General features: G+C 39.1%; 2 protein-coding genes across 4 annotated transcripts; one reads left to right on the top strand and one right to left on the bottom strand.

Moving 5' to 3' along the window:
* Positions 1–1,898: 1,898 nt before the first annotated feature.
* On the bottom strand, positions 1,899–5,521 carry pfdn4 (prefoldin subunit 4). Its single transcript, XM_079181555.1, has 4 exons — positions 5,484–5,521; positions 4,460–4,567; positions 3,606–3,746; positions 1,899–2,541 (listed from the first exon to the last, which is right to left on the bottom strand). Exons 1-4 carry the CDS (start codon positions 5,511–5,513, stop codon positions 2,410–2,412), a joined length of 411 nt encoding a protein of 136 aa, XP_079037681.1. The 5' UTR covers positions 5,514–5,521; the 3' UTR covers positions 1,899–2,409.
* A 1,606-nt stretch (positions 5,522–7,127) lies between these two features.
* Positions 7,128–19,149, top strand: bcas1 (brain enriched myelin associated protein 1). Of its 3 annotated transcripts, none has more exons than XM_079173913.1 (15): positions 7,128–7,261; positions 7,465–7,524; positions 7,808–7,892; positions 8,746–8,945; positions 12,222–12,401; positions 13,339–13,395; positions 13,795–13,830; positions 14,159–14,374; positions 15,500–15,565; positions 15,702–15,746; positions 15,881–15,946; positions 16,281–16,319; positions 16,801–16,923; positions 17,426–17,614; positions 18,133–19,149. In XM_079173913.1, exons 2-15 carry the CDS (start codon positions 7,483–7,485, stop codon positions 18,211–18,213), a joined length of 1,425 nt encoding a protein of 474 aa, XP_079030039.1. In that variant the 5' UTR covers positions 7,128–7,261; positions 7,465–7,482; the 3' UTR covers positions 18,214–19,149. The 3 variants fall into 3 exon arrangements, with proteins under 3 accessions (XP_079030039.1, XP_079030041.1, XP_079030040.1); XM_079173914.1 differs by having other exon boundaries at positions 7,152–7,261; positions 7,433–7,524; XM_079173915.1 differs by lacking the exons at positions 15,881–15,946; positions 16,281–16,319.
* Positions 19,150–19,857: the final 708 nt, after the last annotated feature.

Below are 19,857 nucleotides of genomic sequence, written 5' to 3'. Positions count from 1 at the left end.
TTCTCTCCAGATATTTTATTAGCACTTGCAGGCCACACTTGGGGGCACAATTTAATGAGGTTTGTGCATTGTTGTTATTTGTGGGAGCCACCAACCATTCCTGCACATACGGAGAAATCTACGAAAAAATGAGGTAAAAATATTCAGACAAGTAAAAGGGTATAGCTGCACCTTATTTTGATTCTGTTGATTTTGTTTTGATTTGCAACGGTAATTGCAGTAATAGAATCAAATTCTGATGTGGAAAAGATTTGACTCTTCCAAGATTTCGACTCCGTCATAGATCCAGGAGAACTTGTTTATGAAATGAGCGCAATCATATTGAAACCCACTTCAAGTTCAGGCCTAAAGCTTAATTAATGAGCCAAACTACTTGAATTATATAGTTACCTTCTCTCACCTCGTTTCTTTTCCAGCAGCACCATCCATTGTATCCATTAATGTGCTGCTGTATGTGTTAATGCTTTGTGTGAATGAGGACTCATGTGCTGCATATAAAACATTTTGTCAAGGATCACAAGCCCCGATCATTTCCTATCTAATGTGTGCACAGGAAATGCTTTCCTTCCCTTTGTTTCACAAGTTCACCGTCAAATGATGCCTTTGATCTGCCAACTCCTCTCACACATCAGTTTATCTCAGCCATGGGAGGATGTGTGAAGATTGTGTTTACAAGGTGAACAATCAGTCACAATAAGAATTGTGTGTGGAAATCCTGAGGAAGAGCACTGCTGATTTGTTTAAGTTTAACAAATACCGTCTTTGGTTATCTTAGCATTTGTTAGCCAGTTCAATTTAATACATTTATGGACAGTTACGGATGTCAGAATGATTTCACATTGTAAAATGAAACCCAGTGGTGGAAAGTAACTAATTGATTCAAGTACTGTACTTCAGAACAATTTTGAGGTATTTATAGTACATTTGGGAGGGAAATATATAGACAGCTTGCTACTTTTCAGATTCATAATTTACGTAAAACACAAAGTGAGTTTATAAAATACATTGCCATCATTAAAAGTTTAATTAAGCCAATTGTTTGTGACCTCTTTACAAACAACACAGCGTCTAGTTTGGGCCCCTTGTCATGTTTGTTTGGGTCTATGAGGTGTTAGCAGTTCCAGCAAAGAGACGTCTTTGAGTATTTCATTTAAATCTTTGAGGTCAAAATATTCAATATTTCACAAAAAGTTAAGGTTAGAGAAAATAAATCTCTATAGATTTGTGTGTCCGACATCTTTTCTTTGTATACATCTCAGATACATACATGCGACTGCTGAGCGGCCGGACTCCTAGATTGGGAACAACTGAACTAAACTACCCGACTGTGTAAAGCAGTAACCACTTCACATTGATGTACCACTATCAATTTATATATTGTATAGAAAAAATATGCAAGTAGAGGGATATTTTGGACTACTTTGGACATTTTGCACTTTTACTTGTGTAGGATTTTATTTGGAATGGTATGTTTTATTGTGGTATTGGTATTTTTACTACGTAAAGGAGCTGAATGCTTCTTCAACCACTAGCAAACTCATTGGAGTAATAAATAGATTAAAGATCTCCCATTTGAGCAGGTTTCAACACATGCTTAGTTATCAGTTTGAATTGAAAAGAAAAAGTCTATTTTTCATATTTCTTTCACCTTTCCTAATGACAATATCTTCAAATCGGTCTCCGTATTTCAGACAGTTTGGTGGATTTCATGGCTCGGCTTTAACGCCTTCATTTCACAGACAGTTTGTGCTAAATGAGGTCTTAACACACACAGATTAAGAGAAACCTCAAGCATCTATAACAATGTTGGATGATGTATTTGTCACTCCATTCATTGGCTCAGAATATTTCAGCTCATGTTATGCAGTTTGTAAAAGACAACAACCATGTAGATCAAGAACAGCCGGTGCTCATTTAATCAACTTGATTTGGTGTGGCAACACCACGATAGGGCTGAAGGTCAAGCAGAGTGAAAACATTTAAGGATTTCAGTGCAGAGACAATGGATTTCTTCCTTTAGGGAAGTCAAACAGAGTGAGTTCACAAATGAAACAAGCTAAAATACTACAGAGCTGTTTAGTTTCTCTTTTTTTTTGTTTACTTTAGTTTGATCCAGAAAGTAAAAGAAAACACGAACGTTAATTAAGGGACCAAATACAATACGTTAGAAATGATGTGCATTTATTTAATCTTCAAATCTCCTCCTTTGTTGTCCTCGTGAAGTAGTTTGAGCTAAAACGAAGAATCATACAACATCGGTGCAAAACAAAAGCCAGGGGGCTACGAATGTAAGCCGTTCACGTCGAGTCCTACTTGACGTCTTGTTTGGCGAACGCTTTGTGGATCTGATACGAGAGCTGCATGAAAGAAAGTCTGTGCCGGGGCAGCTGTCAAAGTCCATTCCACAGCTCAGCTTTCGTCGGCCTCCAGGTTAATGTTGTTACCGAACTTGGCATAGAGCTGGACCTTCAGATCACCCAATACTTGCTGTATCGCTGACACTCGTCCCTCGAGGCCTTTGACCTCCTGCTGCAGTGTTTCCTGATTACAGAACAGAAACTCCAATTACACGACAAACCGCTGAAACTTCCCCACACGAGGCGAGCAACAATGGACATTTCCATTAAATATCGGTTTAAATTAATTATTAGACGACTCAATAAAAACACATTCTGAAGACGGGAGGAAATGTGATGGGGAAAGAAACAACGCAAAAATGATTATGTGCATAAATGTGAACTAAATCAGCTATTCTGAACCAGTGGGCCACATCAATAAACTGGAATCTGCTTGTGGTGTTTCTGAGATATCACAAGAATGGACCGGGAGGACGGAGTGAGCAGGTGTCTTGACGAGGCACTAAAAGTTATCATCGATAACACTTCAGCCACATTTGTCAAACCGCGTGCAGAGTGAGAGAGCGCAACTTAACTATCATATTTTGGGCCATTATGACAGCTCTGTACAACAGAAGAGGCAGGAAAGCACAACAAAAAATATATTGAATATTGTGCGTGAACGTGCGCATGAAGTATGTGAGAACTTTTATTTTCTAACGAACTAACTGTGACTCATCTGAACAAACGGATTTTCTGGTTTCAGAAGTGTTAGAAAATCTAATTTTTGTGTTTATTATTCAACGTAACTCAGAACAGGAGTACAGATTGTATATATTAGTTTAAATATAAGGCGGCTAGAATACTTGCCACAGAGCAATGCTTCATTGTCTTTTGCTGGAATGTGTCATGATGTACATTTGCGTCAAAGTAATTACATAAAAAATGGTCATGATGAAGAAATCATAAGTCATACATAAACAACGTTCACTGGCCAGGATGGGACAGAAAACAGTTTGTGATCAGATCTTTGCTTGTTTTAAGTAAGATGAAAGCGAACATGTTTAAAGAGAGAAATATACAAATATATATGCCTTAACTAATTTTAGAGTTGTTGTAGTTACGGTCATACTAGAGGCAAATTACTCATAAAGTTATTTTATATCAATCCTCATTGTAAGAATTCTCCCGATAGTCCTTTAACTTGCTGTCTTTGACTTAATGAAAGTATTTTACTGATGATTACAAGTCTGACGTTACAGAACTTACCTTTGCAGCCTCCAGCATCTCTTGTGTTTCTTCCTGGGTGTGACTGACAAAGACATCGCCGATTTGATAGGGGATCAATAGAGCGTCGTCGTCTAACATCATGAGGTCATCGCTGGCATCCTGCAAGTTCTGAAGCGATTTCTGAAGGGAGACATCAGCAGACCGTTACGGGCGCAATTGGGGCCGTTAACAAATTAGCATCGGTAATTTAGCAGCTGCACTTAACACTAAACTGTAACGTATCCAAACAAATTAAGTTTCAGTGAAATTAGTGTCTAATCAACTTCACGGCTGTTTTTAAAGACTGTACTTTGTTCAACTTAAGAGGTGTAGACTAGGTAGGCGTGAGGGTAGACTAGTTAATATAAATACTTCCCAGTAAACCACATTAAAATGAACTGGACCAGAAACTACAGCCTCTAAAGCGGCCATTAAGTTCATTGAACAGCTCCTTTAAAAAGGAAGATTATGCAGCGTTTTCCTTAAAAACAATGTTTAGGCTCATTCTGAGTGAGTAGCCCCCATTTATGTGCAAGCAAGCATTCAAGAGAAACTACAACAATGGCGGACAGAGCGCAGAATAAAACGTAAATATAGCAAAGCAAAACGCCTAGCTTTCCAACCATTTTGGAAGGACTGTTGCAATAGACTGCCTTTGTTTTAATTAGTTTGCAACTGAGTGGAGTTAATATCTTATGTCAGTCAGTTCAGACTCACAGTATCAGGTCTGAACACAACGCTAGTATTCCTAAACCCCATGATGGTCCAACTCATTTTGAAATGTGATTTTTGTAAACACATGACCACATGGTGAACCCTGTGTGTGTGATGTTCACAACACACACTTTGCTTACTTTTTTTGCTTCTATTTCATTTTTCAGCTCCGTCATCCGACTTGTGTTCCTGGCAAATTTATTGATCTTCTGCTGGTCTTCAAATGTGACATTCACGTCTTCAACGGCCTGCAAACAAAAAGGATAGAAAAGTTAAAGCTGTGGCAAGAGTCGGTGTTGAAAAGTACTAAATAACTAGTAAATAACAATTCTGAAGTGAATGTACTTTACTTGAGTAATACCCTTTTCTGCTACGTGATAATTCTATGCCACTACTTTATGTATGAGAACACCAAATATATTATTGCTAGCTGTGTATACAATTGTTCAAATTAGTCCGACCGTGAACAGCAGCAATATTTAATTGATGTACACATAAACGCATCAATATTTTAAAGTCAATGTATAATTTAATGTTACATTATTGTTAAGTGGGCCTCTCTGCATAATGAGTAGCCTACCTTTACTTTTGAGACTCAAGTATATTTTGATCCTCACACAAAACGTTATTCATTTAAAAACTTTGATTGCAGGATTTTTAGAATAACTTACATCTACACTGTGGTATTGCTACTTGTAACGTTATTTAAAAGTACTACTTCCACTGGTAACGTACACCGGTCAAATCAACATGGCAAACCCTGTCGGTTCGCTAGCATGAGTATGAATGTAACGGTTAGCATGCTAGCTAGCTGTGGACGAGAACTTGATTGATGGCCAGTCACCGTTACCAAATATCACTGCCGGCGGTCAGCTGCTTACCACCATTATCTTTATGCTGGTGAATTATCAGGGCTCTCGGTTGCATAAACACAAGACATATCTAGCAAGTACGTTAGCTAGCAAGCTAACATTTAACGGCTGCTAACTACAACCGTTGACGTGAGCTACACGAGGGTGTGACGGTTTTTAAATATCTATCTGGCAGCAGCCATTGTGCCTTTCTTCCCCACAAACACCTCTACTGTTTTATACGAGTCCTCAAAAGAGACCGCAACAGAGTGTCTCGAAGACTAAATCCAATTTATCTTTATTTAATACTTACTACAGGTCCCTTCATGGTAGCTGCCATCATGGCTTCCTCGATTGCACAAAGACAGTGTTACTAAACCGAACAATGTGGCTATACCGCCACCTAGCGGGGTGGCATGACAGTGAAGATGGCAGTAAAGTGTTTAATTTAGTCAGTTTCTACGTGTTTTTCACCATTTAACAGCATATATCGGTTTCCCCTCGATCGCATATGTGCTTTTATGATTAAAAATGTAGGCTAGTATATTGTGGCATCAAACATGGCCCTTCATTTACATCAAGCCTCATAACACACGTTTATGAATTTCACCATAAGGGCAGAATGTAGCCTGTTTGGTTTGTAATTAATTAATAATTAATCATCAAATGTGCTTACAATATGTCAAACAAGTTATTTTATCAACCGGAACTGCTGCTTTGTAATATCTCTACAGCAAACAGTACTGCACCCAACTCAAATATTTACTGAATACACCTGCACAACGCTATAGCACAGTAAGACGATATTTAATCCAATTTCAACAAGCTGCAGAGGATATGGGAAGTGTACCACACCAAAGATAGATAAATGATGTTACAACCGGGCGGTATCATGAGAAATCTATTGTTTTGACTAAATCTTTATAGTTCTAATGAGGCAGCTTCTTGTAGTGTCGTGCCACTGAAACTAGTAGGCTGCCATGCGTTGGTACATCATGAAGAGTTTGCTTGAGGTCTCTCAGCTGCGGCCCTTGAATGAAGTCAAAAATGCACAATCCGAACAGGGGAATCCAACTCCCACCTCAATGTGCACGCCATACAATTGAGACATTGTGTTCATGGATTCCAAGCCGTGTCATAATAAATTCAATAAATAGGCTACTGCACATTTGAAGTTCTTTTTAAGATTTTTATTTAGCAGTTGTTTGTGGCAAAACATGCTCAGACACGTTTGGTTGATTTGCATAAAGAGGCTTTTGTCAACATGATCACAGCCCATTTATTCTCAAAAGTAGTAAACAAACCAAATGATGAGAATAATAAAAGAAGGAAGTAATCAGTTGATGGACTAAATTCAGTTTGTCTTTGATCCCTGAAGTCGTCTCAGACAGGCCTGTTTGTATCGATGTATTGAAAGGCCCTCAAAGACATTTAAATAGGATTATGTGAACGTCTTTAAAGACGGATGATTTCATTACAGAGCTCTTTGTGCTTCTTGATTAACTGTGATAATAAAGCAGATGGCTGTTCTTTGCCAATCAAAAAGCCTTTTCTCAAATAATATCAAAGAAATACCTTATACTTAGATAAATAAATAGATACTGCTCATAATGACCTAAAGGACGACATGCTTAAAGTGTTCCCTTCACAACAGGGTTGTAAGAGAAAACATATTTATTTTTGTTTTGGCAGTGTGGAAATGTGCCAGGCCAATATCCTTAATACACATCCTGTTACTTCCCATGTGTCAACAACAATGTGCTGCGTTACCATAGTGTGATTGATTAGAGTGTAACTACATTGTTATCATGTTGGGGTATATTCAGAGAATTCACAGTGAGATTACCATAAGCTTATTAAAGAGCACCAACACTCTGTTGGGCTTTTTACTGGAGGAAATCAATTGATTACTTAAAAAAAGTCCCACCCATTTCCAAAGCACACCAACTGTGTATATAGGCTGTTACCAACAGCTTATATACACAGTTGAATAGGAACAGGAAGAACATCTCTTTGCCAGAGTGACAGACTTTCCATATTTATTTTTCTGAAGGAGGATATCACTTGCGTGACTTACAGAGGTGTAACAAGGTAAGATAAATGAATGATACTGATGTTAAGAAGATGCTAAACTACTGTGTGAACAGATGTACAACTTCTTTAATCACTAAGAAAGACATTGGTCATTATTTCCCGTGTATTTTTGCTAGTTTATGCAACATAACAAAACTACATTTCTGTTTATTTCCCTTTTTGTTTCAGTTGAGTCTGTGTTAAAAAGCTTGTATCTGTAGGTCTCTACTGGGAAAAACATGGGAAACGAGCACTCCAAGGACGAAGAGCTGCCGAACGGGGTAACATTCTACTAAAAGTTACACAACACAGCTGTAAGGCTATACCTGTAGTATGAATAACTTTGCTGCCTCTAAATCAGTGGTGAGATTCACATGGAACAATTGATGCTAGATGCCTCTTGAACCGAAGGTGTGAACCCCCAAGTTGTTTAAAATGCTGGATCGGTCAGAGGTTCATTTACAGTCAAACCCACTATTTCTGTTGAATTTTAACCCTCGGTAGACACTGTTTTACAAGCTGTGGTGCTAACACAGGCCCATATTTCTTTATTATCTTTTATAGGACGGGACAATTCCTGAGAAGCTTGGAAATGGATCAGCGAACGGCATCTCTGCAAACATCTCATCTAATGGAATGGAGATTACTGGTGAGTGCATGAGTGTTATTATTATTTTTAAAATGTCTTCTCGTTAAGTTAAATAATTGAAAAATAAAACATGATAATGATTTAACTGTGAAATAGTGATAAAATGTATACTCTAGGTAGGAGAATCCAAAGATGAGGGAAGATTTGTTTTTTGCTAATCTTTATTCTGTTATCTGTTTTATTGTATCTTGCTCTGTGGGAAAATACTGTACATCCGCAGACCTTTTCATGTGTGTGTTGGATTAGTCCTTTGGACTTTTATAAGGCCCTGTCAACACAGTGACTCACAGCTGGTCTCTGTCTTGAGACTTCCAATGTAAACAATAGGCGTAGTCTCTGACATTAGGAGCCACTATTTGTCCTGTCACGGTGTGGTTAAGTGTCTTTGAGGTGACAATCATGCTGTAGGATTTCCACTGGGACCTGACTTTGTCAAAGAGCTAATGTTGACGCTGGAGATAATGATAATGTCACTTATTCCATGTTTACTTCATGGAGCATTGCACGCGGAGATATCGTGCATGAGTGTAATGTTGCATGCACAGAGCTTAACATTGAAAATCAGCATTGATATGTAATAGTAGTGACAGCTGTGACTTTCTTTGATAAAGCAGATGTACACACATGAGTAATTATTAGATAAGACGAATTATTGCAACATGGACTTCACATTACAGAACATTACATATTTTGATCTATAAACGGAAAAAAATATATATTTTCTTGTGCTAGTTTGGTAATTGCAGGTTCCAAACATTGGAATCAAATCTTATATTTTGAAATGTGGTGCCGTGGGCCAACCATGTATTTCACATTTTCTTATAATGGATTCTTTTTTTGCTTTTTTTTGCAGTTAACGGTGAGACCACAGTCCAGCAAAATAGCAAGCCCTTCTCTTTAAACTTTGCCACTGAATCAAATGATTTTGTGATTGTCGAATCAGACTCTCCAGTTGTTACTGAACTCCTTGAAACCATAATGCCGAAGGAAGAGGTCAAGGACAGTAATGTAGACCAAACGGATGTTGGTCTTCCTGCCAGCGATCCACCGACAGTGAGTGCACTTTTCATGTTTGTTTTTTAAAGGTGACATTCTATATTCTTCTCATTGTCAACAAATTTCATGAAAAGACAGAAAAACATGTGTTGTCTGTTTTGATGTGTTGTACATTCATTGTCCTACTGACACATGTGTGTTTATCCACCACTGAAAAAGTCCTCAACAAATCCAGTATTTACTCCTGTTTGAGTAGCATTTCCAAAAAAACAACAGTGCCCAGCACTTTTAGAAAATGATTTAGCCCTTTCCTAAAAATTAAACTGTTTATTTTTGAGCCAAAAAGTGTTATAGATAGGAGGGCAGGAAAATTAGCCCTTATTGAGTAAAGGGACAGTATTGTTGGTTTTGTTCATACTTAGGGTAATATAGAATAATGCCAGTCTTAATTTTTTTTTTTTTTTCGAATCTATAGAACAATCTGCATGCCAAATTGCCTCACATAGATTTAGCCAGTCAAGTAAGCTACTTTAAGTCGTACAAAAACAAGTTGAAAGAAAGAAATAATTTCTGTAATCACAAAACAATTCCTTTACTGAGAGAACTGTTCTGCCGTCTCAGTCACAGTGTGATCAAGCACATGGTTGTCATATGTGTCCCGGAATAAAGAAAACAACTGTATTTTATTCAAACACAAAATGTTAATTTTCATGATAAAGGAGTCAACCTCAAGTGGAGAGGAAGCTGCCACCGTGACCATCGCTGTGCACCGAGAGAACTTTGAACGTCCACGTCGAAAAGCTGAAATATCAACACAAACAGACAGAATAATTGAAGCAGATATTTCAACCCAAACTGGTAAGGATGATGATGACACAACCACCGATACCGAGGGCTCTTTTGAAGACGGTCTCGACATGGAGACCGCAGCAAGTAAAGAAGATCCTCTGAATGTGTCGGCCTGTGTCATTGCTGAGGAGCTTGTTGAGGAAACTGCAAACGAGGAGCCCGTTGACAACCAGACAGCTGTGATCATCAATGAGGAAGTGGTCATGAAGATCATTGTGTATGAGAATATAGGGTTCAGAACGGAACGGGTGGAAGCCACTGACAATAAAAACTATGACCCTGAAGGAGAGAGCGCGACTGGGCGTGACATTGCTGCAGAACCAGATTCTAACCAAAAAAAACTAATTATTCAAGATGAAATAGTTGCAGAGAAAAATTATATTGAAGAAACCTTACCATTGGAGGTCTATTACAGCCTTCCTAAAGTGGTGGCAGATTGTGTTAAGGCGGTTTTCGCAGCTGTACCTCAATCCACTGGCTTTGCTGCTGTGAACACGTCAGTGCCAATTGCAGATAAAGTAATTACTGAAGACAATGGTGAAGGAGCAGGAGACATGTCAGTCGATGTAATGCTCACTGAAACAGCTGAGCCTCAGTCTAATGCCGTCACTCCTGAGGCCCAGGAAGCAAATTGCGTTCCTTCCTCAGCAACTACGCTGATGGAGGCAATCTCTGAGGTTGTTTGTGAGGAGCCTAATCCCACACCTGCAAACCAAGACGTGCCTGTAGAGGAACGTTCTGTCCCTCTTGTAACACTTCTTCTAGTTAAGGTGGAATCTGCCCATGAAGAGGTCACTGCTGATGATGCTGTTGCACTCATCATTGAAGAGCTTCCTGAAGATACTTCAGATGAGAAGGCGGAGGTTGGTGAAGATGTGATAGCTGATGTGAGACCAGAACGTTATGAAGAAGCAGAACCAAGTCCTGTATTTGTCGAGGCAGCAATCAATGCCCTCTCTCAAGAATTTGAATCTAGTAACATCACTCCTCAGGAGACTGCCACGGATAATGGCTTCCTCGTGGAAGAAGAGGTGATCACTGCAACAACTTATGTGGCCCTTTCTGGAGAACAAGAAGCAAGCATTGCTATTCCAGAGGAGCTGGTTGAGACGGTCGCTGACGAGACGAATGAAGACGCTGTGGGGGCTTTATCAAATGAAATTGAAGCAGTGCCAGAAAGTGTTGAGGACGATGCCACAAACGTCGGTGAGGAACCTGCAGATGTGCCACCGATGGACGCCACAGAAGAGCCTGAGCCTTGCGTTTCATTCCAAGAGGAACTCAAAGAAGAGAACGTCGCCCCAGCCGAAATGCCAACTGATTCCAATCATGTTGTTGCTGAGGAGCCTGTGGAGGAGAGTTCGAGCCTTGTCGATGAAGTTACGAAAGAGATCATGTCTGAAACAGATCATTCTGCCATTGAGGAGAACTCTGAAGATTCTCAGAATGCCACTTCAGATGAGCCGGTGTCAGAGAGTGTTGATGCTGTTCTTGAGGCCATTGTGAAAGAAATCATTACAGAAGATGTTGTTACAGCTGAACGTAACTTTGTGGCTTCAGAGGAGGTAGCGCCAGAGGTCATCGTAGAGGGAGAGACTGAAGAGGAGGCAGAGAATGAATCAAGTGTGAACTCAACAGATTCAAGACCGGACTCACAACGTGTCACAAGAACAGACATGGAAGCTTTAGCTGTCAGGTTGCAGTCAGCTTGTATATCAGTTGTTGAAGAACCAACACATGGGCTTGGTGGTTTAACTCTATCTTCACTGGGGTACGGTATTACTGTTACTATTCATGTAGCCCCAAAGCAAGAACAGCAGTAAAATGTTGAAGGAATTGGTCTGCCTCCAGGATATCATTTGTTTGATGATATGCGGTAGTAATTGTAACTTGATTGTAAAATGATTTGCGTTTTATTATAATGCAAAGGGCCTCTGTTTTTTATAGATCATCAACACATGTGCCGAAACATTTTCCAATAAAATCAAAAATGAAAACCTCTTAATCATTCATGATTTGGTTCATTATCTATTTGCATTCTTTTAGTCGGTGTTAAGTAACAAATAATACCTGCTTTAAAAAAATAAGGGTAATAATAACTTTGTATAAAAAAGGAATATAAAATTGAAATCAGTTGACACTGAAGGAACGTGGAAGTGAACAGATTTACTAATGATCTTCAAATCAGAGTTGGTCAGTGTTGTATTTAAAAGATGACCCACCATGAAAACACAGCAAGGTATTTGAGTTTCCTGACATTTCTCAGGGCAAAACTCTCACACATTGTTGAATATCAATGAGTGAGGGGTGGGACACACACATTAATAAAAGGCTGATTGTTGACAATGCCCCGAGTAGGCAGAGGCATGGTTGGAATTGTGTACTCCCATCTCAATGCTGCGATTAAGACACTCACTGCTTGCATTATCAGCGACGCTGCTCTAACGTAATTCTCAAAGACTAATTCTTTGTGATGGTGTATAGGAGACAGCTAACCTAAAGCAAGAGTCAGAATCATTGACGGAGCCAGAGAGTGTGACTCTAGACTTGGTTCCAGAAGGAGAAAAAGCTCCTAAATCTGACAACGGGAACAGTGAACCTGTGGAAAACCAAGAGGACAGTGACCCAGAAGAGAGTCCAGTTATGAACTTCTTCAAAACACTAGTAAGTGACATGATTTGAGAAATTAAGTGTGGTTTATATGCACTTAATATTTCTAATTTCTTGTAAAATTAGACTGCTTGGGATGAAATATATTGAAGAATTGCTTTCATCAAAAGTGAGAAAAAAAAAACAATCCACCCTTGTTATCGCCAAATATTACTGAAGGCAAACAGCTGCTCAAACAACAAAAATGAAGTTAATGAGTGTTTTAATTTTTACTGCAGAAATGTGGTAATTTGTCTGATAAAGAAGGTGATAGCAAATTAAACAGTGACGATGTTGTGTTTAAATTTAAACGGTAAGTCCTCTTATTGTTGAAGGATATGAAAAAGCGACTTTTACGGCAGCAAAGGTATCCATAACAACATCTGCCATGATTACAGTGCCTGATGGAAAAGCCCACAACAAGCAGCTATTGTATTTCCTCTTCATAGTGCTGTCTTTTGGATTCATGCCGTTTTAAAGAGTTACCATTGCACTAGCCCCATGCTAATCGAGTCTCTGAACATGCGGGAATGTGGTGGCCTATTGTTCAACCCATAGTGTGAGCTCACAAGGGAGGCCTGTGCAGTTGGGAGTTGAGATTTGTGAAGATAGAGCGAGGGAAGGCCTACGCCATCTCCGGAGCACAATGGCTGTCACAATGACAGCGCATGTACTGTATGTGCTCTGTCAGGGACCTCACTGTGCCTCAGTTAGCTTATCATAAAGGCCTATGTCTGCATTCATGAAAGCCTTCTGTTTTATCAAAATAATTATTTTTCTGTTCTTGTTACATCAGCAACAGTGTTCACACTGACTCTGTTTTACACTGCAGCTTGCCAGCTATGTGAAATTAAGGTTTAACATTTGAAGGTGGCCATTGTCATCTTATTTTTATGTCTGGCATGAATAAAAGTGATTGAAGACAGTTAATTGCTCTTTCCTTGTTACACAGGTGACTGTCAAAGTAACCAAAAAGGAAACAGCTACTGCTGATGCCGCTAAAGACCAGGTGACCAGATGTTTATGCAGCATTTCATCACATATATGAACCATGTTAAATGATTAATTCATCGTGACTGTACCACCGAGGGATTCTTCAGAATAGTTTTCATTTTCTTTGATTTCCTTTTTAATATCCACTTTAATATCATGAATGTTTTGGTTAACAAAGCCGAATCAGTGAACTCAGTAATGATAGGGGCTAATTATTTGACTGGTTCTTTATACAGTATATTGGTCGTGTGTTGAATGCTGTTTTTGCTTCATAACTGGCATACATTTCTGTCTGATATCTCTGATTCCAAAAAAACAATAGGTTCCCCAAGTTATATACACAAGCTTTTTTGCAGACCTTTTTTTTGCTTCGGTTTATTTTTCTAACTGCTTCCTTTTTTCTGTTGCCAAATAGTCCCAGAAGGAGAACCAACCAGCGGCAACCACTACTGTGAGCACAATGCCCATAAAGTGTTTTAATTAGCTTTTATTTCCCTAGAAAGCATATGTTTACCGGACATAGTTGGATTCAGTTTACTTCCAGAAACTCTGCTTTATTTTCTAATGCTGCATTGTACATACTAATTCATTTTTTATTAGTTTATGTTGGATGAATACTTAGTTGCTAAACTGAATTGAATCACTGCTTTGCATTTATTACTTATCATACCTCAACTAAAATTGTCATTGTGTAAAATGCATTTGCCGTTTAAGGTGACTGTGTGGACAGTTTCCTTTCCAAAGCTTTTACTTTAACACCCGCTCTCTCTCTTGAATAGGTCGCACAAGTATCTGAGCCGCCCGCAGCACCAAAAGGAATGTCTATCCCACCGCCACCTCCTCCAGAGCCACCAAAAATGGAAATCAAGGCAGAACCAGCTGCCAAACCTGTCAAAGCCACACCAAAAGAAGAACCAAAAGCTGCTGCAAAGGAACCCGAGTCCCCAAAAGGAAAATCAGTCAAAGTTTCTTTCGGCAAATTCTTCCGTTCAAAGGTAAATGAACAAGATCGTTGTGGTTATTCATTTAGACTTTCAGTAAGTGCATGGTCCACACAGTGAAATCAGATTATAATTTAGTGTGAAATATACTGTATGTGAATTTGAGGTACTGGTAGGTGTCAAGGCACCCAAAGGCAAGGCTTCAGCAAGTGGAGCCAATGCCCCGGCCAAGTCTGCAGCAGTGGTACAGTGGCACATTATTATATTCTCAAACTGACCATGGCTCATCCTGTTACTAACTGAACAAGAGCTGGTTTGTCTGGAGGTGGCAGAAACTGAACAATTTGCTGTTTCCAAATTGGAACCTGCTGCCATTGTGTAAGGTTATATGTGCTTTGAACCTAATCCAGACGAATCAGGTGCAGCTGGACATGTAATGATAGTAATAGCGTGACTTCGGTCAAAAGGTTTCGCTGTAAAAAAGCCTCATGTTATCTGTTTCTACCACAGTCCATATTTCCATGATACATTATATTCCCAACATTTAAATTGCATTAGTGATTCAATGAATTAAAAATGCTTTGCCATTTTGGGAAATGCACTTATCTTGCTTACTTGCCAAGCGTTAGATGAGAGGATCAATACCACTCTCATTTCTGTAAGCTAAGTATGGAGCTAGAATCAAGAGACAATTAGCTTAGCTCAGCACAACGCTCACTTATAAACACATTGTTTGTTTGGTCTGTGCTGTTCAGTCATCTGTATGTCACATTGAGGTTGCCAGGCAAAACAACTTGTCATTTTTATTCTTCAATTTTTGAGCAAATCAAACAATTAGTTACAGTGTAATTAGGGTACTTCACAGGCGCTAGTAGGCTATTTGTTTACTAGCCAGGCTAGCTGTTTCCCTTTGCTTCCAGTGTTTATGCTAAGCTAAGCTTATCACCTCCTGGCTTTAGCTCTATACTTAGCTCACAGTCATGAGAGGGGTATTGAACTGCTCATCCAACTTTCGACGAAATATAAACATTTCCCAAAATGTCAAGTTATTCCTTTAACCAGTTCATATTAGTCAGTATTCGTTGTCATGCTAACATATGAAGCTTTTCATAACTCAGACATTTCCTTTCTGTTTTGCTGGCTTTTACTAACAATACTAATTCCCTCACTGTCCTGCAGTCAAACAAGGATGCGCCACCAGAGCCAGCAGTAGAAGTAGAGGTACAACCAGTTGTAGAAGTACAGGTAAACTGGAGAGCATGCTCAATCTTCTCAGATGTATTCACAACACACAAAACAGATACAGTAAATTACAGCATTTTCATGTGTCCATCTCAATTTGCATCTCTTCAGAATAAAAAAGTATAGCTTTGCTCTGCAGGAGACACCAGTGGAAGTGCCAGAGCCAGTTGTTGTAGACGTCAAGGTAAATCAAAGGAGAGTTCTTCATTTGGGGGTTTGGTCTTTTTTAGGGAGTGGAATAATCCTTTAATTATATCACATCACCATGTTCAAAATAAAAACAAATTGACATGTTCTTATTCATTTGCATCTGCTCAGGATGAAAACAATGTTGAACCCCATGACACAGCAGAGCAGGTGGCACAGCCAGTTGTAGAAGAGCAGGTATATCAGCAGAAAGTGCTCTGGAATATTAAATATTAATTTGCTTTGCTCTGCAGGCACCTCTGACATGATGTTGTACCAGATGTACCAAATATTATGTTAAACCAAAAATAATCTTTCATTTATTTTCAGTCAACACACATGCAATTTGGCATTTGCAGTCATTATTTTATCAAGTTTTGATTCCTTTATTTTTTAAGGATTTTATCCATTTTTATCACACATTTTTGTACCTGGTAAATTTCCATCACGACAGATGAGTCAGCCCACTGTTTATTGCATTTCATACAGCATTTCAATTAATGGGAGGACAACAAATGTTCCTTTCCTTCAGATGGTGGAAGAGGAACCACAGCCTGTGGTAGAAGCTGAGGTAAATTAAGGAGGTTCAACATTTTGGGATGTACGCTTATATGCTTTCTTGTCCGGGAGTTAGATGAGAAGAACACTCTCATCTGTGTCTGCTATGTATGAGGCATAGCAGCCGGTTAGCTTAGCTTAGCATAAAGGCTTAAAACAGCTAGTCTGGCTAACAGCATGGTTATTCATTCAAAGGAGGAATCTTCAGTGGAGACTTTCCTATTTTCTTGTCTTTTTCCCCTTACAGACAATTACATTATTTACTTGTGTGCATGATGTTGCGGGCTTCTTCACTTACAGGGACTGGTTCATATCAGATTTTTTTTTCTGCCTTCTTTTCTGCTCTGATCCTGCCTGGACTCTTCCCCTTTTACCTATTCTTTCACTTCACAGGTGGCAGCTGCTGCCCTTACTCTGTCAGCTTCAATCCTGGTCCTGCCTTTAATGCGTAAATACCTCATATGTATTTTATTCTCTGCCGTTTTTGATAAAAGAAGGTGGATTCTTCAAAAGCTGGCACTTTGGAGGCCGCAGCAAAGCCAGAACCGCCACCGCCTGTTCCGGAACCAAAGAAAACAGCCTCAACACCATCCCTCTTTTCTCTCTTCAAGCCTAAAGTAAGGACCTGTTCACGTAAGCCTTCATGGGTTTTTAAAATCTCTGAGTATGAATTGTGGTAGAATTACTAAATATAAAGTAACACATTCATGTGAATTTGAGGTACTGTTAGACCACATGACCACAAAAGTCCAGGCAGCCTCCACAAGTGGAGTTCGGCTCCTCAGGAGAACAGCTGGAGTGGTAAATACAGTGAAATTACCTCTGGAGAATAGATGCATTATTAACCAGAGTAATTTCATAAATACATCTGCTATTAAAACTGCTCTAAAACAACTTTTTTGGCAGAGGCATTTTTCTCCATTTGTTATTATATTAAAAAATCATAACAGTGCTTCTGTAAACATCGCTCATAATGTTGCAGTCACTAAGACACACTGGATCCTAACAGCTGGCACATCTTAATGCCACTTAAAATGTTACATCTGATCATAACGAGTGGAGCACAGCCCTAGGACTGGAATAATTCAGTTTTTCATTATGCACCGCAAACACTTTCAGGCTGAAGATCCCAAGAAGGCGACCCCTGCCCCAGCTGCAGCCGCAGAGACCGTCAAAGCCAAGGAGGAACCCAAAGCAGCAGCCAAGTCATCAGAGGCGGCTGTAGATAACAAACCGGCTTCAGTGGCCTCCCAAGCTGGAGGAGATGCGCCCAAAAAAGTGGAGAAGAGGAGCTTCTTTAAAATTCTGGTAAGGAGAGCGTCACTTTTCCCTCGACGTTGCTGATCGTTAATTCATATTTACCTTGAATGGCCCTGTGCATTGCAATATGTTGTGGCTTTATCTCCACTAGATGGCAGCAGCAACTCATTAGGTAACTGAAGGTGTTGGCCCTTTTTTTTTGAATTTGTGAATATTTTTGCCCACTTTGGTTTTTAATAACTTCCAGCTAATAAATTTGACTTGAATCAGAGGACTCATATTCCATGCAGTGTTGCAAGCAGTTTAGTTTGATGAAACGATACACGTGAGAAAATGAGGAGGTGCTATAAAAATACAAAACAAAAACAAAGCCCTCAAGTTAATAATGTTCCCCACAACTAGCATCAAGAGCAATGCTTCTACGGGAGACTTAAATCAAATGCAGATAAATAGCTAATGGGCTGTATATGTGTTCAGATTTGGCATGGATCACATGGGTCTTTAAAGAAAAGATTAGTACAGTAGATGTTGGAATGATCATTTTTTTTTTCCTATTTAAATTGCAGGGTCAGAAACGTAACTCGACAGATGCCGGGATCCAGACAGAGCCAGCCACTGTTGCTCCAGCAGCTGAGAAGGCCAAATGAAACCAAAACCAACAGTGAAGTTTCCCTGTACAGACGCCCCCTTCTCTTTCCTGCTCTCACTCAATCTTTATGTCTCTCTCTGTCTCATTTTCCTTTCAACTCTGACTGATTTGCTTTAACTACATTTTTGTTTTCTGTTTAGAAGTTACAATATGCAAGAAAAAGTGACTGGAATGGCAAAAGCATGTTGTGAGAAAGACAAACAGAAGGTAGTTGAACAAGTGGTGATTTGAAATGGTGAAAGGTGAGGTCGTTGAGATATATATATATACATATATATATATATATATATACATAAATATTTTTTGCGGCCAAGTAAATGCCTTGACAAGTATAGCAATATGAGTGTGAAACCTTTTCTCCAGACATTTAATGTGACTACTCTCTGTTCTTGCGACTTAACACACATGCAATAGACGGTTAAATGCATTGCTTTTAGCAACTTGTTTGTCAAAAACATTTAAGAAGAAAGGTTCTATTTTTACAGTTCACACCAAAAAAAATCACGCAGCTGTGGCAGTTCAGAGCTTCATACAAAATAACATTGCACTTAAATCTATATTAAATCTTATTAGTATAACTATCTGCACTTAACTTTGCTATGTAGACGAAAGCACATGCATACATATGTTAACAGTATCTTTATTGTTGTGAGGGGAACTGACTGTAAGTCAAAAAAATGCATCTGAGGTGGAAAAAAGGTGTCGTGCAAATGTGTCCTTGTGGTATGTTTTGCAGTAGTCGTGAATCACAGTTGATTAGCTTTTCATTTGATTGCAGCTCATTGTATCATGTAATTTAATGGAAGTCTTTTAGCCTCAATCACTTGTGTTTGGCATTATGTGCAATTAATATCATGCTTTTGTTTGCCTATATGTATGTATGCATGTATGTGTAACTTCAGCTATCTCGAAGTGAATAAATATGTTCACCATTCGTTTGTTCTTCATTCATGTAAACCGCAACAGAGAAACCTAATCAACAATAACTGGGTGTTGCAACATCTGCATAGATATACGGCTCAGCAAGTTTGGCAAAAATCATATGTGACATCTGTCCAAATTATTTGAACGCACACAACTTAAAGCACCAAACTTGTGAGCTAACAGGGTGTGACACGAGTCCCACCCCGCTATGTTGGGTGTAGAGTTAAAATACTGTAAGCCTTACTCATCTGTGTGTCTATTTTGTTGGCTGACAAACGAGTGACAGTTATCTGACGGAAAAAAGAAAACTGACCGCAGAGCAGGCCGTCATTTGTAACTTTGACAGACCGAGAGATGGCTGCTGTACGTCACTATGGAATACTAATTTTCATTTAGAGTCCATGAGACACCTTAGAGATAAAAGATGTAAAACAAGATCTAAAGAATTGTATGTTTCAGGTAAAGGAGGCCCTCAAATATTCTATTACCATTTATGATGTAATTCCTATGATGGATAACACAGTGGGCAGTCTTTGGAAGGATGTGTTTTAGATAGTAATGTCTGAAAACCCACCATTCAGCCGCCATTAAGTGATGAGTCGTGGCCCCTGAAGGCATAACTCACGCTGCTCCTTTATTATCAATGAGACGCACTCTTCTTGCATTACCCTCTATAATCGTTGTGATCATTTTAAATTGTGCATCAAAGTAATTGCCA

The sequence above is a fragment of the Pholis gunnellus genome (assembly GCF_910591455.1).
Source record: "Pholis gunnellus genome assembly, chromosome: 2".
NCBI classification, from domain to species: domain Eukaryota; kingdom Metazoa; phylum Chordata; class Actinopteri; order Perciformes; family Pholidae; genus Pholis; species Pholis gunnellus.
The sequence above is the reverse complement of the archived record's forward strand: the minus strand, read 5'-3'. Positions and strand labels throughout refer to the sequence as shown.